Source organism: Mus pahari, chromosome 9 (genome assembly GCF_900095145.1).
Source record: "Mus pahari chromosome 9, PAHARI_EIJ_v1.1, whole genome shotgun sequence".
Classification (NCBI taxonomy): Eukaryota; Metazoa; Chordata; class Mammalia; order Rodentia; family Muridae; genus Mus; species Mus pahari.
In genome coordinates this window covers 81,559,780-81,583,075 of record NC_034598.1, presented here as the reverse complement: position 1 = coordinate 81,583,075, position 23,296 = coordinate 81,559,780, and the positions used below count along the sequence as shown (strand labels likewise).

The following is a 23,296-nucleotide window of genomic DNA, read 5'->3' as shown; positions in this document are numbered from 1 at the left end:
ATAAATTGATAATAATATAAAATTATTAATGAAATCATATATTGTGAATATGCAGGTGTGAAAAGATGAGCCAGTTCTGGTTGAAGTAATAGTTGGGGTACCACAAAAAGTAATTTAAAAGAAACGATTGTCCTCAGAACGGAAGTGGATAGTACTCAGGGTAAATTTGAAACTATTCTTTCCCAAATAAAAGTTGTTGGTGCCAGAGAAATGGAAATCAAATCTAGAGATCACCCCTGGGTCCTGTTTTTCTTTGATAGGGTCTTCTGTACCCCAGGCTGGCCTCATTCAGTAGGAAGCCAAAGTTGACCTTGAACTGTTTACCCTCCTGCCTCTGCTTCATGAGTGCTGGGATTTCAGGCAACCACCACTCCTAGTACGTGTTGGTGCTGGGGATGGATGCCATGATTTCTATCATGTTAGGGAAGCACTCAGCTAACTAAGCTACATCCTCAGCCTTCTGTGACTTTCTGGGCTTATCATCCATTAGCCTAAGGGAGGTATAGGAGAGTAGTTTAAGACGATTGCGAGTTCAAGGCCTAGTCCAACCTTCAAAATGGGACCCTATGTTGAAAAGCAAACAAAACGAAAGAGTCTGGCTGGATGTGTGTGGGCATAAACTCAAGCCAGAGGGCCAAGGCTCACATTGGGATGTACCTGTATTGAGGAATTAAAGAGAAGAGAGGCAGGAGTGTAAAAGTAGAGAACCATTTTCATGGAGAGTCAGAATCCATTGTGGGGCTGAGTGGCCAAACCCATAAGAGTGAGGATAGACAGTGGTCAAGTTACCAGAAACGCTCTGTGGGCCAAGGTGCTAGAAGCCAGCAAAGAGGGGGAGGAAATGATGGGACAATGGAAGCAGCCATCTTAGATTGCCCTCAGTTGAAGAAGGAGGAGGAGGAGGAGGAGGAGGAGGAGGAGGAGAAGGAGAAGGAGGAGGAGGAGGAGGAGGAGGAGGAGGAGGAGAACAGTTTAGTAAGTGGATGGACAGAGCAGAGTCTTCACCATACTTCGAGAGGCTCTGTTAGGCTTCTGGGAGACAGCTTGGCGGTGTAGGAAGGTTGAAAATTCTGAAAGAAGGGCTTAGTTGGACATAGTGAAAGTATCTGGTTTCTGGGGAGATTATCAGGATGGGAACTCAGATTTGCTGTTGCCCAGGGCTGCAGCCCTGAATTGGCCAAAGTAAGTAGGCACGGTTGTTTCAGCCTTGTGCAGACTCAGCTGGGCAGTGTTGTTGCCTTCCAAGGCTGACCTTTGTTTAGCTGTATAACAATAGTGCCTAGTGAGTTCCTGCATTTGTTTCAATTTGGGGGCTTACAAAAGTACATGGTAGGAGTTGGGCTCTGTTTTTCCTTCCAAAGAATATGTAGTGGGATGTTAATATGTCAAACTGGATCACAGGTGAAGATTTTTATAACAGAATTAAAGAATTAGTCCAAAGTACATGTGAGCATCCCAGAATTCATTATATATGCAAGTCCCCAAACTCCAAATTTTTCAAGTTGCTTAGAATGTTGAAAAGTAAGAGTCCTTCACTGCTGTTAACTACTTATTTCAGTTTCGTTTCTATGACTTTGATAAAATACCTTGACAAAAGCATGTATGAGGGAAAAGGGGTTTCTTTGACTCATATTTTGAGGTTGTAGTCCATCATTACTGGGAAGCAAAGGCAGGAATTTGAAGCAGCCGTTACACCCACAGCAAAAAGCCGAGAATGACTGAATGCCTGCTTCCTTGTGCTCAGCCCCATCTCTACATTTATTCAGTTCTGCATCCAAACCTAGGGAATGATGCCACCCACGGTGTGAGGGGGGGGGCTCTTCCCACCACTATGAACACAATCAAGACAATGCCCCACAGACATGTGCATAGGCCAAACTAATCCAGACAATCTCTTATTGAGATTCTCTTCCTAGCTGATTCTCGATTGTGTCAAATTGACAGTTAAAACTGTCATATATCTGCCTTTAGTTCTTAGTTTCAGTCTGTTTTACTTTCTATAAGTAGCTAGTTTTATCCTCACTGTAATAAACCTCGATGTAGTATTTGTTCTGATCCATAAAACTATCTTCTTCTTATTTAATTTGATTTTAGACTTTGGACACAAAAGACCTCACAATAGAAAAAGTGGTGATCAATGGACAAGAAGTCAAATACACCCTTGGAGAAAGTCAAGGTTACAAAGGGTCGCCGATGGAAATCTCTCTCCCCATCGCCCTGAGCAAGTATGGATGCTCCCCTCTTTTTATGACTAAGTAATAGCAAGATATATCTTAAAAGAATTTACACGTCTTTCCCGTGTTTCTAATATATGTTTGTATGTAGCGATTGGCGATCACTTCTGTAATCCATGCACATTGGTGCTGGCAGTGAAAAACGGTAAGTTCTTCAAATCCTGAAGAAATGGAGTGCATGAAGCACTGGTTGGAAGGACACTGGGTAATGTTGCCAGAGCCGCCCATCACTTCCCTGGTGTCTGGCGTGGTGGGGAGCATGCCATTTCTAGATGACCTGGAGGATACGTGAAGCTACTCTTTGCCTCTGCCCCCGAGGCTGGCCACTGTCACCGGAGTGATCATTCTGAATGTAGGGAGGCTGACTTCCTGCCACTCTCAGTATTGGTGCTTAAAGGGCTCCTTTAGTTCTCTAAGCCACCCTCTGCCTAGGAGCTGCACTTCCAGATGAGGAAAGCCACTCACCGAGAAAGTCGCTCATTTAAGAAAAAAGTAGCCAGGGTCATCACACAGAGAGAGAGTGTGTCTCACCCCCTGATACCTGGGGGGGTGGGGGGGGTGAGAAAGAGCAGAAACCATTATCCTGAAACAAAGATGATCTACTGTCATCTTCCGATATCCTTATGCCTTCTTCCCTTTAAGAAAGGGAAAGGGAACCCAAGCATAGCATGGGCGACAGAATCATTTGCTCTATATTCTATAGGTGAAGAAACTGGTACGTTGAGATCAAGTCATTGCCCTAGTGTACGGTGTGGGGGGAGGTCAGGGTTTCAGTCCAAGTTGGGCTGCCTGGCTCCGAAGCTCTTGCTCCTCCCCCATCAAAGTTTCTGAAACTCTAGGATGAAGAATCAGTTTTTGTTTCCTGTAGTCTATCACAGATGGATACTTAGAAAATCACTATGTATGAGTTACTTCGAGGAAGAGGTTTTTGTTTTTGTTTTTGTTTTTTTAATTAGATTCTACAGCTACAAAAATCACTACAAGCTTTTTTCCCTTGCTGTGACTTACCATGTCACCCAGCATCACTGGGCTGGGTCACATGCTGCCACCCACCACTGAAGTAGGGTGATGACATTGGTCCTCCCACATCCCCACTGTCACAGAAAACACGATCACAGATGCAAAGTACGTGACACACTGTGGGCCACTTGGCTGATTATCAGCCCGTCATGTGTTCATTAGTATGAGAGTGAGAAGAAACCTCGGGCTGACATTCAAGTAGCAAAGAGTCAGATTTATGTGAACTGCTGTTTCTAGAACTCACTCTAAACCAGTGAGACCTCAGGGGAGCGCTCATGCTGTTCCCTGTGTGTGTTCTGAATTCAAATTCTGCTAGGTGTAATTTATACACCATTAATACCTGTATTTGTCTCCTGCAGAAATCAAGAGGTCGTTATAGAAATTTCCTTTGAGACGTCTCCCAAGTCCTCTGCTCTTCAGTGGCTCACTCCTGAACAGACGTCAGGGAAGCAGCATCCGTATCTCTTCAGCCAGTGCCAGGTAAAAGGATGCTCAGAGATGCTGGGAACTTCCCAGCACGTGCAGGCCCTGTGGACAAACACACTCTGGTTTCATATTACCCAGAACAACATATATTCTCGTTTGTATGTTGCTACTAATACAGCTTTTAAAAGTCAGATGTCTTTAATTTGGAAACAGCCCATCTAAATGGAAGTATATAGGGCTTACTTATATTTAACTTCCCAAACGCCTACAGTACAACCTGCCCTTGAATGGGGACTCAGTGAATGGCCCTGAAATGCAAGGAGAATTCATAAACAAAAGCCATGTGTGTTGGTTGCAGAAAGGCTGCCGGTGAGAAAGAGGACCCTGAAAGACCGAGTTCCTGGTTGTGAAATATATTAAGTATACTTTTTAAAAGACATGATTTCAAACACTTCCACGCTCGATTTTAAAGCTAGAGATAAAAATACACTGCAATTAGAGGTAGTCTGTTATAAGGATAAATAGAAAACTTCTCTAGACAAAAAAAGTCCTAATTGTGTTAATAATCAAATCACGTATGACTAAAGAAAGCCCCTCATTAAGCATTTCCTCTATTTCCAGACATCAAGTCAAACACTCTGCATGTTTAGTTATCTTAACACCCCTGTATGCTAGCTATATGTTAAACTCAAGTGCAGTTTTAAATACATAAAGTATCAAAGCATGACTTAAGCATATTTACTTTGTATGACACTGCTTGAAATAATCTTTTTAATCTAAGAAAATTATTTGGAAGAGGACTGGGGCTGTAGCTAACCTAAAGCCTTGGGTGGGGGCCCCAGCACCCCATGAACAGGCTGTGGCGGTGAATGCTTGTGTTCCCAGCATTTGGTAAGTGTGTAGAAGCAGAGGGATCAGAAATACAAGGCTGCCAGGCAGTGGTGGCACATGGGAGGCAGAAATGGGCTGATCTCTGTGAGCTCCAAGACAGCCAAGGTTACCTAGAGAAACCCTGTCTCAGCCGTCACTCCCCCCATCCCCCAAGATTACAAGGTATCCTTGGTTACATAGCTGACTGGAGGCCAGCACTGGCTACATGAGACCCTGTCTAAAAAAAGGCAAACACCCAACACCCCAAAACAACAACAAAACCACACAAAATGACTTGAAAAACGGCAAAAAGTTTTAGACAAGAATATTACAAGTCATGTACACCATATCACTTCATAATAGTTGATTCTGAAATCAGGATTTCCCGTTGAATTGTCTATAAGGTAAAGTTTACAAGAAATGTAATGGTGTAAATCCCAAGAGTGTAAACTTTGAATTTGTCCTTCCCAGTTTTTACTGGCAGTGGTGCTTAAAGGACAGGAAACGGATTAAGAATCCGTTGCGGTTGCCTGGGACCTGCAGATGTGACTTGGATGGGTGCTTTCAGCTGTTGTCCACAGATATTTCTTTACCCAAGTTTGATTTGCCCAGTGAAAGTCGCCTAGAAATGCTGTAGTGTTGCCAGGACACCTGTGCACAGCCTGCTGAGAAAACTCAGGCAGTGTGTTCTGGGAACCTACCTCCAGAGAAAGAACTAGTTAGTTCTTTTGGCTGTACTTTATCCCAATAATTTATTTATATATATATATTAAAATATGTATCCATTTTTATTGTATGTTTATGGCTGTTTTACCTGCATGTATGTCTGCACCACATATATGTAGTGCCCAAGAAAGCCAGAGAGAGTGTCTGGAACTATAGTTACAGACAGCTGTTAGCGGGCATGTAGGTGTTGACAGCTGAACCCCAGACCTCTGCAAGAGTAACAAGTGTGATATTTTTGCTGGGGTGGGGTGTGACTAGGTAGGGAGTGTTAATAGTGGTAGTGGTAGTTTCAAAACAGGGTTTCTCTGTGTACCCCTCCCTGGCTGTTCTTGAACTTAGATCCTCCAGCCTCTTCTTCTGGAATGTGGGGTTAAGGGCATGTGCCACCACACCTAGAGAGCTATGACATTTTCACTGTGTTTTAGTAGAGTCTGAGGAGTTTTTCAAGTTTTTATTTTATTGTTAAAATCAGCACATAATGTCTTATGACAGATCTCATTATGGCATTGTTTTAAATGAAATATATCTAGGAGAGCCTAAGGATTTTAAGGAATTCCAGGATTTTTAGCAGCGTCAGAGAGGGATGTTAGTATGAATTCTCCCTTAAGCACAGCACGGTGTCCTGATAAAAGCTGGAGTCTTTGCTTGGTAAGAGTAGATCAGACACAGGCAGCTTACAGAATTGCAGGGTCTATTATGTCTATTCCTTGTTGGAGCCGCGTTTCCCACAGACTGATGCAAGACAGTGTGATAAGCATGCAAGTTTGTTTCAAAATAGCACCCTTTCCCTCAGGGCTCCTGTGAGTTCCTCTATGGATGTAACTGTCAACAGTGATGAACAGTTTATGTAAGGATTCATAGGGAATTGTGAGGGTTCACGGGAGATAAAGAAGTTTGCATGCGTGAGTGCGTGCATGGGTGTGTGTGTGTGTGTGTGTGTGCATGTGTGCGTATGTGTGTACACATGTGGGGTGTTGTTTGCATGTGTACGGAAGCCAGAGATTGACATCAGGTGACTTCTCCAGTCTCTTTCCTTCTTATGTTTGGATACAAAGTATCTCATTGAACCTGGAACTCAACTTGGCTAGACAAGCCAGTGAGGACCAGTGATCCCCCTGCCTCCACCTCCCCAGCACCAGGATTGCAGGAGTGTGCCATAGGACTAAGCTTTATAAAAACAAAAGTGTTAACCAAACCAAACCAGCCAATCCAATCCAAACCAAACCAAGGCAAAAACAAACAAACTAAAAACCAAAAGGAAACGGTGAGCACAGCCAAACTCAGGTCCTCAGGCTCAACTGACAAGTGATTTATTCAGTGAGCCAGGTTCTCAGCCCCAAAATCTGATTACCTTAAACCCACAGATCTATTCTTGCTGCTCTAAAAGATCCCGAGAGATTTGAAAACTCTATTATTCTGTAGACAGAAGCTACATAAAATCCGTGCTGTGACTTTAATGATTTCTGTGTAGCCGTTTCTTCATCTTTCCCTTTTAGGCCATCCACTGCAGGGCCATCCTCCCTTGCCAAGACACTCCTTCTGTGAAATTAACCTACACCGCAGAGGTAAGCATTACAGAGTTAAATAAGTAAATATGTTGTGAAAAGGGGAAACAAGTCAAATTCCAGAGGTGGAAATAGTGTACTTCATACTCAGTTTCCACTGAGCCTGCAGATCTCATTTTGGATCTCTAATAAAAAGGTAGTTTTAAACATTATAATTATGAACAAGGGAAGCCATCCTATCCTCAGATTTAAGAATTTAGGACCATTCTTCCCCTAAGAGTGCAGCTGTGACGCCCGTGTGCAGATGTCCTGGGCAGCCGCTGTTGGACTTGTCGGTGTGTGTCCAGTTCCTCTGTCACTGGTGCTGCTCGTCCCTTTGGTGAAGGTTGGATTATAATTAATGAGCACCTTCCAAAGGCTGGGGCTCCTGAGACCAAGCAAATAAAAGGAAGACCAATGTTTATTCATGGGATTTGCTTTCTTCCCCAGTTTCTCTGTAGCCCAGACAGACTTTATTAGTGCTATAGAAAATTATGCTTGCAGGCACGGGACCTCCGAGTTCAAGATTCTTCTCTACCACCGAACTGTGTGACCATAGCAAGTCTGAATGTTCACAGCTGGGGTGATCATGATCCATCCCTAACCATGCTGTTAGCTTCTGAGGGCCACTGTTGTCCTGTGAACAGCTTATTACCTAACCGATGAGAGAGGATGAGGCTGACCCCTGCTGGCCGACCCTGGCTCTAGAGCTCTGTTCTGTGCTTGTCTCCTCTCTATAGCTGGGAGGCCTGATCTGTGCAAGAACAGGTCAAACCTGTGTGTACCTACTACATTATGAACACTCGTGGGTCTCAGGATTCCAGAGCTCAGGGACACACTTCTGAGACACTCTGTTTTATGATTTCCAGAAAGAAATGATTTCACGGTTTCCAGCCAAAGTTGTAGTTACTCCCCCTTTAGAAAATACTGTTTGTACCTCCAAGTCCTAAATGTAAGATGGCCAAAGCTGTATTCTCTGGCCTGCTGCAAGTATATCATCTTTTGAGTTTGTTTGGGGGCATGGAGGGGATACTTGGTGGCCGCCAGTTTTATTTGTGGTACTGCTGGTCTCTTCATTTCTATTTTTCCTTGCAGAAAGCCTGTGACATTTGACCCATATTTGATGGGGAGACTACTAAGATAGTGTTCTAATGTAGTTTCTCTCCAAATCCTGCTCTTAATATTCCTGGATGAGTGAAAAGATCTGTCACATTCATGATCTAGGCAGTTTTCTGTGTTGCTGGTCCTGTTTACAGAACTCACATGTATGTGCATTTTAAGTCCAGAGTCGCTTTATCATGTAGATAGGCAAGAAGTGGTGGAAGAGAGCATTTACATTTTTAATTTAAGATGCATAGACCCCTGCCTTATAATTAGAAGAAGGGATTTTGTCTTTCTTCTGACTAGGTGTCTGTCCCGAAAGAACTGGTGGCTCTCATGAGTGCCATCCGCGATGGAGAAGCTCCTGACCCAGAAGACCCCAGCAGGAAGATTTACAGATTCAACCAGAAGGTAAGGTCAGATCAGCGCCTACATTTTGTCTCAGTGGTGAACTTGAAAGGAAACTCACCTATCCAGGGAGTCCGGGCTTTAAAATGCAGCCTTTCTCGCCTCCTCTCTCCTGATTGTTACATTACAGGAAGAGGTTGCTGGGGAGGCACAGCTCGGGATGCCTGACCACATTCCTGGATCCAGTCCTAGTCGGCTTCCTGGTCTCTTTTCTTTTTTGGTTGTTTTGAGACAGGGTTTCTCTGTGTAGCCCTGGCTGTCCTGGAACTCATTCTGTAGACCAGGCTGGCCTCCACCTCCAAGATCCGCCTGCCTGCCTCTGCCTTCCAAGTGCTTGGGCTGAGTACTGGGATTAGAGGAGTACCCAGTGCCCAGCCTGGCTTCCTGTTTTCTTTGAGTACTCATTCTCATTGGCCTCGCACATCAGTGTGCCCTGTGGCTGGCCAGAGTATCTGAAAATGGGAAGTTACCAGAAAAGGGCAGTATTACCGCCCGGTATGTTAAAAACCCGACACCTCAGCTGGGATTTACTTAACCGAACTTGTGTCTTGGACCTTCAGTGGGCAGAATGGACCTGTCTGTGTATACCTACCTGTGAGATATGTTTTCTTAATTGTCTTCAGAGTGGACAATGTTGCTTCCTGTTGGAACCTATGACATCATAGCTTTGGTATCTACTTACTGCTGGTTTAAAATATAAAGGAGTTTAGAGGGGAAATGTTTTAAAAATTGGAAGGGAGGGGGGAAAATCCAGAAATAAAGGGGAAAAGTGTATGTCTTAGTTAGGGTTTTACTGCTGTGAACAGACACCATGACCAAGGCAAGTCTTATAAAAAACAACATTTAATTGGGGCTGGCTTACAGATTCAGAGGTTCAGTCCATTATCATCAAGGTGGGAGCTTGGCAGTATCCAGGCAGGCATGGCACAGGCAGAGCTGAGAGTTCTATGTCTTTATCCAAAGGCTGCTAGTGGAAGACTGACTTCCAGGCAACTAGGGTGAGGATCTTAAGCCCACACCCACAGTGACACACCTATTCCAACAAGGCCATACCTCCAGATGGTGCCACTCACTAGTACAAGAATATACAAACCATCACATTCTACTCCCTGGCCCCCATAGACTTGTTCAAAAACATGAGTCTATGGGGGGCCATGCTTAAACATAGCATAATGCAAAATGCATTTAGTCCAACTTTCAAAGTCCTCATAGTCTATAGCAGTCTCAACAGTGTTAAAAGTCCAAAGATCAAGGTCTCTTCTGAGATTCATCCAATCACTTAACTGTAATCCTCAAAGAAAAACAGGAAACCAGCTGGGCAAACTTCAACCTCTGCATCTCCATGACTGATGTCAAAGTGGTCTTCAGATCTCCACTCCTTTTTCATCTTTGTTGACTGCAACAAACTGCTTTCTCCTGGGCTGGTTCCACTCCCTGTTAGCAGCTTTCCTCAGCTTGTATCTCATGGCTCTGGCATCTTTAACATCTTTGAGTCTCCAAGGCAATTTCAATGTTACAACTTCTTGTTTCAAGTGTCTGGGATTACACTTGATCTTTTGGTCTCCTCCTAAGGGCTGGCATCACTTCTCCAGCTCTGCCCTCTGTAGCACTCTAAACTCAGGTTGATCCACTCCACTATGGCTTCTGTTCTTTTGTTTGTTTGTTTTTTGTTTTTTCGAGACAGGGTTTCTCTGTATAGCTCTGACTGTCCTGGAACTCACTTTGTAGACCAGGCTGGCCTCGAACTCAGAAATCCACCTGCCTCTGCCTCCCGAGTGCTGGGATTAAAGGCATGCGCCGCCACGCCCAGCTACGGCTTCTGTTCTTGGTGATCATCCCATGGTCCTGACATCTCCAATACACTGGGGTGTTCCACTCCAACTAGGCTTCACCAATAGCCTCTCATAGGCTCTCTTCATGGTGCCAAGCCTCAAATCCTTTGCATGACCCCTTCAGTCCTGGGCCATCAACTACAGCTGAGGCTATCTCCAAATGGCCTTCCATGACCTCTCACAGTGCCAAGGCTCAGCTGTTCTTCATGACACCTTCATGCTTTCAAAACCAGTACCACCTGGGTGATTCTTACTCCAATTCCCACTGCAGCACAAGGTACAACCTTGGCTATTCCTGGAACACAGCTTCTATGTGCTTGCAGCAAACACTTCCCAGAAGAGTTCACCTCAGTGACGCTGGTCTCTTCTTAATCACTGCTAATTTCTTAGCTCCAGCTAACCAACATCAATTGTCCAAGTAGCCCCTTCTATTAGTTACTCTAAAGCCAGAGCCACATGACTGAAACTGCAGAGTTCTGCTGCTTGCAGGAGCTGAAACATGGCCCCCTTGTTCTATTACATTGTCACCAGCTTTCTGTTCTCCAACTCCTTTACTACCTAAGATTGGCTGTTCTGGATCTTGCTCCGGAGATTGACCTTGAATGCAGAGATCAGCATGCTTGCCTCCTGAGATTAAAGGTGTGCAACACCATGCCTGGATCTAAATTTAGCTGGGTAGGATCTTGCCCCAAGGTCCCACTCCCTTAATCTGTTATTTCCTAGAACACAAGATTTTGCTCCATTTCACTTCCTGGTACCCCTTTAATACTCAAACCATATATTTTATATTTTTCCTTTCTAAGCTTGCTATGCTTGTTCAAACTTCTNTTCATAAGACTTAACCAGAGAACAAAGTCTCTGCTGGGCTTTTTTTAAACTTTCTTTGTCAATGCAATTAATCTGAGTCTCTTCACCTTAATCTTAGGCAAACCTTTCAGACAAGGGCAAAAAGTAGCCACATTCTTCATCAAAATACCACAAAAACAATCTTTATGCCACATTCTGATATTCTTCTCCTTTGAAATCTCTTGGGTCAGGTCAACACAATTCAAATTACTTCAGCAACTAAGACTTCCATATTCCTACTAGGATGAACCATTAAGCCCCATTTAAATAATTCCACTGCTTTCCAAATGCAAGTCCCAAAATCCACATTCTTTCAAATAAATGATGGTCAGGCCTATCAAAGCAATACCCCACTCCTGGTACCAACTTCTGTCTTAATTAAGGTTTTACCGCTGTGAACAGACACCATGACCGAGGCAAGTCTTATAAAAAACAACATTTAATTGTGGCTGGCTTACAGGTTCAGAGGTTCAGCCCATTATCATCAAGGTGGGAGCATGGCAGCGTCCAGGCAGGCATGAGGAGCTGAGAGTTCTGAGAGTCTTCATCCAAAGGCTGCTAGTGGAAGATTGACTTCCAGGCAACTAGGGTGAGGGTCTTAAGCCCACACCCACAATGACACACCTATTCCAACAAGGCCACACCTCCAGATGGTGCCATTCTCTGGTCCAAGAATATACAAACCATCACAGCATCTGTGTACTTAGCTGTTGCTTTTTGAGAAGTACTTAATGTACCCTTTAGATTTGTTTAGTCCTGGGTTTTGCCTGTCAGTTTCCTTCCCTTTTGTAGAATGAGAGGGAAATGAATGTTTCGAAGTGTTTCTGTGTCATATGTTTGAACTATTTGAGAAGGATTGAAGGATGGTTCATAGCAATGCTTAGAGATTTTAAATCTGAATGGTCCGGCTCACCCCGTTCCTATGCACTGATGCAGCGTGTACTGTGTGTGTCTGTCTCCTCCAGGTCCCCATACCATGCTACCTGATTGCTTTGGTTGTTGGAGCTTTAGAAAGCAGGTGAGTTTTGCCCAAATTTTGAGGTTTATAAAAAGGCGAGACCATAGGCAAGTTGAACTGCAGGCAGAGTTGATGAGTAGAGCATTGTGCATTGCCTAAGATGTAGGGCTGACAGCTTTAGAGAAATTCAAATAGTTATGAATTGCAGACAGCAAATTAATTTTGAATACAAAGTCTTTACCACTGTGCCTTAAGTTTTCCAAATGCAAAGTGAGCATGCTCTTAAGTTTAGGCTGAGAGCAAGACTCTGATGTGAGCTTGAACAAGTTATGTCATACATTCTCCATTTCTTTCTCCCAGAAACTATAATCTGCCACTCCACCTTCATAGGCAGCCTCATGAGATCAGATATATGAAGCCCTTGGAGTCCTAGAAATAGTACAGAAATAGGGTATTTTGATTAAAGTTTTACCAATTGCTAAAGTGCTCTTTCGTTTGGTTGGTAATTGTGTTTTGTAGCCAGAGTCTCATTATATATATAGCTCTGGCTGGCCCACTATGTAGCCCAGGCTGGCTTTGAGCGCACAGAGATGTACCTGCCTCTGCCTCCCACAAGCTATGATGAAAGGTGTGCGCCCACACCCAATTTCTTATTTCGAATTTTTATCCACGTGTGTACGTCTATGTGGCAGGTGCACGTACGTGTGTTGGGCATAGTTCATGTGCACTCCTGGTAATCACTGTTCTGCTTACATGCCTACAATCTGCATTGATTACTTCAGAGAAATACAAAAATGCAGCATGTGCCTCTTGCTGGCTACTTTATTTCATTGAGCATAGTATACATGAGGCTTAGCTATGTTACATTGTGTGACAAGACTTCTTACTTCTTCCACTGGTTTATTACATGCATGTCCAGTGTGTGCCTTCCCTGTTCTGGGATTATCTTGTATAATCTCTGCCAGGGTCTCTTCACTCATAGGTAGAGAGAGGAGCCAGTATTCCCAGAGGCCTTAGCACACAGCCAGGAGCTAACTCTTCGGGGGCACTTCATGCCTCTGTTTCCATTTTACCTGCACCGTACCTCTATGGAGGGTTCTTGCTGTGTGTTTAACAGCAGGTTAGCTACCGCAAGTGATTTGGCCTCTTCCCTCCCTGTCAGTGCATGACCAATCCCGTCTTACTTTACAAGGGTTTGTTACTATAAAACGTCTTGGTTCTTCTTAGACCCAGATGAGGAATTTGACTGGAATTTCTCTTATGAAGCTTTTGCATTTTGCAGACAAATTGGCCCAAGGACTCTGGTGTGGTCCGAGAAAGAGCAGGTGGAGAAATCTGCTTATGAATTTTCTGAGGTTGGTCAGACATACCCTTTCTAATATTATGAGGCGGTAGATTTTAGGTTCGTGGGTAATGCCATAGCTGTGAGCACTGTCTGACGTGTTGGCAGTTGCTACTTCCTGCTTATCATTTCAATAAAGATTTCTAACTCGCAACCTTCACAGAAAGCCATTTTACACTTTTAAGAAATGACTATTATGACCATGAAGAGGAGATGTGTATGCATTCATTTTTTTTTTTTCCAGACCGAATCCATGCTTAAAATTGCAGAAGATCTGGGAGGACCCTATGTTTGGGGGCAGTACGACCTCTTGGTTCTGCCCCCGTCCTTCCCGTACGGCGGCATGGAGAACCCTTGTCTTACGTTCGTGACTCCTACGCTACTGGTGAGAAAGATTTCTTTGTTTGAAATGGAGGTCTCAAAAATAAGCCTGGGTGAAGGGCCGGGACATAGCTCAGCTGATAAAGGGCTTGCTGCATAATTAATGAGGACTTAAGTTTGACTTCCCAGAACCCATGTGAAAAGGCGGTTGTATACACCAGTCCTGGACCAGGGAGGTGGAGACAGTAGGGCCTGGACCATAGCCTTTTTCCTCTGCCCAGGCCAATGAGAGATACTGTCTCAAAATCCAAGGAGGGCAGCATGTGAATAATAGAAGCTAAGGCCGTTCCACATAGAAACACACACACAGAGATTGGAAGAACTTTGGATGCTAGTAATATTTTTAATATGTTTTTGTTTGTATAGCCTTTATTTCTAATTTTACCGCTAGTTGTGGTTATTGGAATTTCACTTTCTCAAAGGAGACTGATGTGGCCATTGGGGAAAGGGAACGTTGTATTCAGAGTATTTTGAAATGTTGAGAGTAGCCCTGCCACGCAACACACTTTGGACAAATTATGTATCTAGACAACGGGTCCACGTCATTCATACTTGGCAGTCAGGTATGAGGCGCAGAGACTTAGTGCCCAGCGTCTAAGAGAAGACTGGCCTACCGCACATTGCTGCTTTATAGACCTAGTGAGCCACTTAGAGTTCTAGGAATCCAGCAAGGACTCAACTAGGACCTAAGTAGATTGGAATTCGCCATAGAACACATTGGACAGTATAAACTTTCCTTTAATATATTGTGAATTATGAGAAAGGAGGGAGTGGGAGGCTGTGCTTACAGCCCTCGTGTAGACTAGAGCTCAGACCTGGTGGGACCTACCTTGGTGCTGCCTGCCTGTAATTCCAGCCTCAGAAAGCAGAGATGAGATTCCCAGAGCAAGCTGCCTAGCAAGACTCGCCATAGCACAGAGCTCTGGGTTTGACTGAGAGACCCTGCCTCGGTAGAAAAGGCAGACGTGCGTGTACCTACACACATACAAACACATGCGCACACATACACATGCACACACACGCACACACACATACACACACACACATACACACACACACACACAGTAAGAAAGTGGTAGATACATGAAATGGAAGTAAAGAACTCTCTCTGGGGTTAGTAGCCTATTAGTCCTAATGGTGTTAAAAAGGTTTCTGTGATTAGGGAAGGGAAGAAGGCAATTTTTGCTTTCTAATGCCTGTGTGTTGAACCTGTTGACAGACAGAGTAGACATACAGTGACCCTTCAGGCCAGGTCTGAGATGTAAGGTTGGTGTCATCAGTTGCAGCCTGTCATCTGATGATGGAAATTCTAAGATGTTTTCTTTTTTTGTAGGCAGGTGACAAGTCACTCTCCAACGTAAGTGAAAATTTCTTGTTACAATCTTAACACTCAAGAAGTTGTTAAAATACCCACTGTATTGTTAAGAAGTTATTATTGTCAAAGAAAACTGGGGTTATCCTCTTGCTACTTCAGCAATTAGATTTTAGAGTAAAGAAAAATTTAGTCAAATATATATGATACATAATCACAGAAACAAGTATTGTTATTTCCTATGTATGAAACATTTTAACCGGCTTACATGTTCATTTACTTTAATACTTTCCATGCCTCTTTTTTTTTTTTTTTTGGTGGTAGTTGTTTCTAATCCATTAGCATGTTCTATACATTTTTGGTCTTTGGTTAAATTGCATTTTCCTCCCAAAGTAAGTCAGTTTTGAATCCGTTTTTAAAAACATCAGGTTATGTGAAGTTAAAGTATTTGAATAAGGACTTGCTTTAGGATGAGGTCTTCGGTCTGACCACTAATCCCTTCACACTGTCCTCTCAGGTTATTGCACATGAAATATCTCATAGCTGGACAGGAAACCTAGTGACTAACAGGACGTGGGATCACTTTTGGTATGATTGGTTGTTTTGTTTTCTTTTGTTTTTTATTGGTTGCTCTTGCTGATCCTTCTGCTTCCCACCCACCGCCACCGCTGTCTCCTCTGTACTTCATGTTTCCCTGCCTGTGGTCACTACCATACACCGAGTTTCAAAAGATCCTGCCGCACCTGTCACAGCGGTCGACACGATCTAGGTGTGCAGTTTATTCCTGCCGCTAACTCTCTGCCGTCGCCGCATTTTAACACAGACTTGGCAATAGCAAGATTGCTGCTTCCTTTTCTCTGCTGCCACCTGCTGGTCTGGGCTTGCTGTCGTCTTAGTTGACTGCCTGGGCCTCTCTAGGCAGCAGGGGCTGGGATGTAGAAGCCATGATATATATAAGGGCTCTCCTCCCTGGGAAAACAAAAGAAAAGATCCGCTTGGCTAAGATGCTGTGTTCTATCTGCTGTGACAGTGCCCATTTTTGTTGTTTTTTGTTTTGTTCCCTTTCAGGTTAAACGAAGGACATACTGTCTACTTAGAGCGCCACATTTGTGGACGGTTGTTTGGGGAAAAGTTCAGACATTTCCATGCATTGGGAGGATGGGGAGAGCTACAGAATACGGTAAGTATGGTGGGCTTCTACAAGAGTCACCCAGCCTCGTATAGTCATTACCAAACTGGGTTAATAAAGTATCTTTTTAGCAATAGGGTAGCCATATTTATAGGTGTAGAGGATGCAGCAGGTGCCATATAATTGTCTGACACATACCATGCATAGCCCTGTTCTAAACTGGGAGCCAAGAAACACATATGCTCTTTACTGCTAACATAGATGACTATTGCATTGAAATTTATGTGAATACTTGTGGTTTGTTTGTTTGTTTGTTTGAGACAGTGTTCTCTGTGTAGCAGCCCTAGCTATCTTGGAACTCACTCTGTAGACCAGGCAGGCCTCGAACTCACTGAGATCTCTGCCTGCCTGCCTCTGCCTCCTGAGTGCTGCAGTTGAAGGTGTGCACCACCACTGCCTGGCCCTAATACTTGTGATTTTTTTTTTCACAGATTTATTTACTTATTTTGGATTTTTCAAGTCAGGGTTTCTCTGTGTGGCCCTGGCTGTCCTGGAACTCACTCTATAGACCAGGTTGGCCTCGAACTCAGAAATCCACCTGCCTCTGCCTCCCAAGTGCTGGGATTAAAGGCATGCACCACCACTGCCAGGCATATTTATTTATTATTATATCTAAGTACACTGTAGCTGTCTTCATACACACCAGAAGAGCATGTCAGATCTCATGACGGATGGTTGTAAGCCACCATGTGGTTGCTGGGATTTGAACTCAGGACCTTCAGAAGAGTAGTCAGCACCCTTAACCACTGAGCCATCTCTCCAGCCACTACTTGTGAATTTTTAAACACACTCTCCCCAACTCTAAATGTGTCGCTCAGACATTAAATCATCTTTCTAGTCCTTTTGTCAAAGTAAAGCCTGTTATTAGCAGGGAATATCCGAGATATATCTTGCCATTCATGTAGTTAGACTCCAGGAGTGATAGCAACATACTGTTTCCAGTCTGTACATTGACGGTTTCGAAGCCTGTTACATCCCCGAGTGAATCAGAACCTCCCCTATAGCTTGCTGGTGCAGTCCTCTTCCTATGAGAGCACTCATCTCACTTCATTGGGTTGCAGATAAAAACCTTTGGGGACTCCCATCCCTTCACCAAGCTCGTGGTTGATCTGAAGGACGTAGACCCCGACGTAGCCTATTCCTCCATTCCCTATGAGAAGGGCTTCGCATTACTCTTCTACCTTGAACAGCTTCTTGGGGGACCAGGTAAGTAGGTCCATTCCTCCATCGTCCAACGGTTGGTTTTTGTTTGTTTTTGTCTCTGGGAGGGTGATATGAATTGTAGAGATGAACTGTAAACTCTTTCTAGTCTTTTTATATTTCTGGTTCGTTCTGCTGGAGACGTCTGTATTGCTGTCAGACGTTGCCTTCATCCACAAAACTCTATACAACCCCTCAATCTAGATAATGGAGGCTTGGCTTTTTTTTTTTTTTAAATCCCATTATAGTTGAAAAGTTAGGGTAATAGCATATATCCATAGACAAACTTCCTGTAATCCAGAAGTTTATGAGTGACAAATGAGAGCCCTCCCAGCCCTCGCCAGCCCCAGGGTCACCTCATTAGCACTTTGATGTCACTGGCTCCAGATCTTATTCTAGGGGTAGATAACTGTCAATCAGTCTCACACACACACACACACACACACACACACACACACACAATGACTCTAATAACAAAATCAGGGACCCTGTAGACTCTTCTGGTAAGTCCACTTCATCCACTGAAGTTCCCAGCGGTTGCTGCAATTCTCCTTTCTTTCTTCAAGTTTTCATGGATGTGACGTCACCTACGTCAGCTTTCTCCTTCCCGTGGGTCTTAGCCACCTCAGCATAGGCTTTCCCTCCTCACCTTTGCACCTCGTGGCTTCACTTTGGAATATCTGAATTGCCAGTGCCGTTCTTGGCTTGCACCCTGTGCCTTTCAGTAAATAAAACAAGCACTCCTGGAACACAAGCGACGTGTAACTCAGCTGGGCCCCTGAGAATCTGAGCGGCTTAGCAGAAGATTTGGGGAGAGACCAGTTGTGTTACTTTTATCACAGTGTGTCCTAATGATTGTGCTTCATTACTAGTTACCGATGTTAACCTCTTCCCGTGCCACAAGCATGAGTTAGAGTTTCCCACAGGTCTGTCCGCATGGAGGACCGTACAGTAGAGTGTGGTACTGCGTGCCCCTCAGGCAAGAGAGTGCAATGTCTTATGTATTTGTTCTGCATCTGATTTTATTTTATTTTTAAGCTCAGTGTTTTGTGTCCTCCTAGTCAGGCCGCATGACTCTCTCACACAGATGTGCTGGGTTTATGTGACATTATACTGATGGCCTGGGCAGGGTCCCCGTTTCAATCGGCTTTGAAGGCTCCTGCCCTTCCATTCCGTTTGTCGGCTTACTCCCCCTTTTTCTATTGCTTTAGAACTTGGGTTATTCTTGCTCTGTATCTTCATGATGTCATCCTGGCTGGAAGGAGGGTTTTTCTTCTCCTCTGTGCCAACATAGACTTCACGGCCCAACTGGAGGCCTGCCTCCTGTCCTGACATTCTCTCCCTGTCCAGAGCTCTCCTTGGTCCTTTGAGTGTTCTCTGTTGCCTGTGGTTACCAGAACAATGTCAACTGCAAAAAAGAGGTCAAAGGATCGCCTTCCTTTGAATTGATTTCTTTTTCTTTCTTTTAATTTTTTTTTCCCTCCTAGAGGTGTTTCTAGGATTCTTAAAGGCTTATGTTAAGAAGTTCTCATACCAAAGCGTAACCACCGATGACTGGAAGAGCTTCCTATATTCCCACTTTAAAGATAAGGTCAGCTTTCAATTCTTCCTATTTTTCATGCTCCATATAGCTCTATAAACAACTTATTAGGCTATGTGTATGTCTTAATCATAAGTATTGGTTCAGAATTTGCCATGAGACTCCACTTATATATTCTGATTCCCTTTCAGAACACTAGTGATATCTGTAAGTTTGTATGTTAGTTAGCTAGATTTAATCGTCCCACGTTATTCACATGCCAGAATGTCACGTTGAATTCCAGAAACAGATGTGACAATGGTCTGTTGCTTAATACGAAGTTTCAAAAGTAACGAGATTTAGAAATTATCTCAATGTGGTAGTGTAGGGTAGATTGTATCTGATCACTCACGGGTTTGTTTTCAGTTTCACATCTGTGAGTTTGTTCCGACCTAGGACAAGTCTCTCTAACTATCACGAACTGCCTGGTCTTGCTGTTCACAGGTGGATCTTCTCAATCAAGTTGATTGGAACGCCTGGCTCTATGCTCCAGGCCTGCCTCCTGTCAAGCCCAAGTGCGTACCCACGTGCTAACCTGCTTCCTTTCCTTCTTCCTGTCCAGTTTGTTTAGTTTATGTTTTCCCAGGACAGGGTTTCTCTGTGTAGCCCTGGCTATCCAGAACTCACTCTGTAGATCAGGGTAGCCTCAGACTCACAGAGATCTGCCTGCCTCTCAAGCACTGGGATTAAAGGTGTGCATTACCACCACACAGCGATAGTTAACCTCTTGTTATTGCTTTGCGGCATACTAACCTACAAATGTGTTGGACTGCGTGTGTAACTCTCTCAGGCCAGGTGGCTGAGGGCTGCAGGTTGGACACACCTAACCTGATCCCTTTTGGAGTATCTGGGAAGATTATGTGCTTTTCCAGCAAAGCGTGCAGAGAGGGTTACTTAGATTTCTTAGACATTTTCCCTGAAGCCTAAAGCCATTTCCATGGTTTACAAATGGATCTGTTGAACTGATTGCAGTTATTACTGAGTGCTTTGTTTCTACCCAGGTATGGAGAGGGATTCAGGGAAGAGGAAGATATTTTCTCCCTTTAAAGGTTTTGTGAAGGTTAAGTATGATGGCTGCCTCTCACCCCAGCCCTTGGAAAGAGACAGGAGGACCGAGTAGCAAGACCTGAACTAAAATACACATACACATTTTCAGTCAGAAAAAAAATAGCATTTTACTGTTATATAATATAGACTAATATTATATCTATCCTTAAGCTATTATAAGTTATTATCCCTATTTCTAGAAGTAGTAATTTAGAATTAGCTGACCAAAGTGCCTTGCCCAAAATTGTGAGACTCATAAATAGTAAACCTTAAAACCCTGGAGCCTTAACTCCTTGTCTTTTAAATTAAAAGACATCAGGGAGCCAGCCGCACCTTCGAGTTCAGCCGTCATGTATGGGTGCTGACTTGCTGACTCTGACATACTCCAGCTCTTGGTTGCCCTTCCTTCAGATCACGGAAAGTCCTTACCAGCCACTTTCCCACCAAACACCCACCTGATTTAATTGAGGTACAGGGTGAGCATCACAAGTTGAGATAGAAATAAAGATGCCATGTGTGTTTGGCACACCTCTTGAGAGCCCAGGCTGACAAGGGAGTACTCAGAAGAGATGCAGTAACCCCCATATTCTTACGGCACGCTCCACATTTGTGTGCATTCAAATGTCTCCCAGGCTAATCTTCTTTTCTCCATTTCCTGCCCCTCCACTCATACTCACTGTGACCTTAGCACACAGGAAGACTGCTGGGGCCTCTGAACTGTGCACCTAGATGTTTTCTGGCCTCCTCCTGTACCAGTCTGTATAGAGAGCCGAAGTAAACATTTAAAAACAGTAAGACTCAGGAAGCAGAGGCATACAGGTATCTGTGAGTTGAAGGCTGGCTTGGTCTACATGATGGGTTCCAGGACAGCCAAGGCTACATAATAAAGAGATCCTGTCTCAAAAATAGATGATGGATAGATGGATAGATGATCGATAGATAGATAAACGATAGATAAATAGATAAATGAATATATAGATGATAGATAGATGATAGATGGATACATAGATGATAGATAGATAGATAGATAGATAGATAGATAGATAGATAGATAGATAGATAGATGATGGATGGGTGGCTAGATAATAGAGACAGATAGACAGACAGACAGACAGACAGACAAGCAAGCAATAACAAACACCTACAACTGTGTCAATCTGTCTTGCTAGTCATCTTCTCTAGAGTTCATCTGGTCTTGAACTGAATCCAGTCCTCTCTTTCATGGGGACCATGTAGCTCCTGACGTCCTACCCCCTTTGCTTCAGTCAGGCTGGGGCAGTCCAGAGTCCCTTAGACTCTCTGCCCTCATTCAAGCCTATTCCCCAGACACACACTTCCTTCTACATGAAAAATTCCAACCTCAGCTTAGGAACCACTTCCTTAGGGAGCATCTTTTAACCTTTCTGTCCAGGTCAGACCTTGCATCTAAGAGTCTCTTGGTGCTGTATTGGGCAACTTTTCGTTTTCTCCTGTGACTGCACACTTTTTGCATCACTGCACCCAAGGGAGAGCAAGGCTCAAGTCTGGTTTGCACATTACTTCTCGTAGGGCTTTTTTTGTGAGTAGCAATTACTTCCTCTCCCTGAGCTAACCCTTGACTTAGCCCACTTAGTCTAGTCAACCATACTGAGAAGGAAGTTTCAGAACCCTAAGACAAACAGCAGCCAACCCTTTCCAGTGTCTTGGTGTTTAGGAACTCAGTGTGAGCAGCCCGGCTGCTGTGTGGAGATAAAGTGGCTGCTCGAGGCTAGTGTTACTCTGATGCCTTCGCTGGTCAAAATCCCCAACGTGATTGGAGGAAACCTGGTTTGGCTCTGTCTCTGTCTGTGGTCATATTACTTCAAACCTGCAATGAAGTAGAACACAGAGAAGGTGGTGCAGGGGCAGACAGACAGACAGACACACAGACAGATATAGGCAGAGACCCACTTCCAATCAGGCCTCCCCTCCTAACAGCCTATTAATTTATGGGTGAAGTTAGTATCCTTAGGATCCAGTCACCTCTAAATACCAGGCCAGCTGAAGACAGAGTCCCAGCACGTGGGTGGGGCTTTGGAGGACTTTTCAAATTCAAACCCAAGAGCGCTTAGGGTATACTTAATGCCAGGGTCCCAGTGCAGGGAGCTGTTACTTACTGCTGATCCTACCTCGAAGAGAATTGTGAATGGGCTCTCTGTTCGTTCCTTAGAAAAAGAATAGAAGACGAATTAAAAAAAAAAAAAAAAAAATGGAGCCAGGCGTGGTGGCGCACGCCTTTAATCCCAGCACTTGGGAGGCAAAGGCAGGCGAATTTCTGAGTTCAAGGCCAGCTTGGTCTACAGAGTGAGTTCCAGGACAGCCAGGGCTATACAGAGAAACCCTGTCTCAAAAAACAAAAACAAACAAAAAAATATTGGATCCCTACCAGCAGTAGGTGGGCCTCTTGTCACTGATGAGCATTTCACAGCAAATAGGCTTGGTGTTTAGATAAAATGTTTTGCAAGCATTTTGTTTACACGACACATTCAGGTTAGGAGCACATACATAGAGACACAGATCACTTTGCTTAAATGGTTAATCCCACCTCCTGTAAAGAAAAGAATGAGGCTATTACACCGTGACTTTGGACTCTCCAGTCTGCTATCCGGAACAGTGCCTGTTACTTAGCCTGCTTGTAGACCTGCTAGGTGATGAGATGTTTGGAGCAACCCAAAGTAAAATCCCTGAGATTGGGGATGTCTTCATGCTGTCTGGAGTGCCTGGAGCTGTTGCTGCCAGGCAGAGTCACTGAGTGTGCCTCGATGGTCCTGAGCCCTCCCCAGTCCTCCATTGGTGTATGGCAAGTGCTGGGATGCTTGTGTTCTTAATGAAGGGCGGCCAGAAGCTTCATTGATGTGGCATCTATGTGGTACCCATTTGGATTTGGTTCTTAGATGAGTCAAATAGACTTCCTTTTTCCAACACTCAGGAGCTCTTTATCTTAAAGGAATGTAAATTTTTAAGTATGCTCTATAGAGTAAACGTGCATTTGCGTAGAAAGATATGTCTATAAAATTTAACCTTGACTGCCTTTCATTTCCACAGTTACGACGTGACTCTGACAAATGCTTGCATTGCCTTAAGTCAAAGATGGGTCACTGTAAGTAGCGATGGAAGATTTCCGGCTTGTTTCTGAATTGTACAAAGATGCCTCATGTTTATTGAGGGTAGTTTCAACTGAGAGCAGTTGTTTATAATTCTTTCCCTGGGGTGATACTGTCTTCACCCCTCCCTCATCACTCAAGCTGTGCTTCAAATGCCTG

The 23,296-nt window shown here is 44.0% G+C and overlaps 1 protein-coding gene across 2 annotated transcripts in view; it reads left to right on the top strand.

Moving 5' to 3' along the window:
• Lta4h (leukotriene A4 hydrolase) overlaps nt 1–23,296 on the top strand; it is a 33,494-nt gene that overhangs the window by 4,114 nt on the left and 6,084 nt on the right. For both annotated transcript variants that reach the window (XM_021204593.1, XM_021204592.1), the window contains exons 2-15: nt 2,095–2,225; nt 3,614–3,734; nt 6,773–6,841; nt 8,228–8,332; nt 11,973–12,025; nt 13,248–13,320; nt 13,552–13,692; nt 15,022–15,045; nt 15,518–15,588; nt 16,069–16,180; nt 17,251–17,395; nt 18,877–18,980; nt 19,413–19,483; nt 23,079–23,133. In XM_021204593.1, coding sequence (XP_021060252.1) covers nt 2,095–2,225; nt 3,614–3,734; nt 6,773–6,841; nt 8,228–8,332; nt 11,973–12,025; nt 13,248–13,320; nt 13,552–13,692; nt 15,022–15,045; nt 15,518–15,588; nt 16,069–16,180; nt 17,251–17,395; nt 18,877–18,980; nt 19,413–19,483; nt 23,079–23,133 — 1,275 coding nt within the window. The remainder of the gene's footprint in view (nt 1–2,094; nt 2,226–3,613; nt 3,735–6,772; nt 6,842–8,227; nt 8,333–11,972; nt 12,026–13,247; nt 13,321–13,551; nt 13,693–15,021; nt 15,046–15,517; nt 15,589–16,068; nt 16,181–17,250; nt 17,396–18,876; nt 18,981–19,412; nt 19,484–23,078; nt 23,134–23,296) is intronic.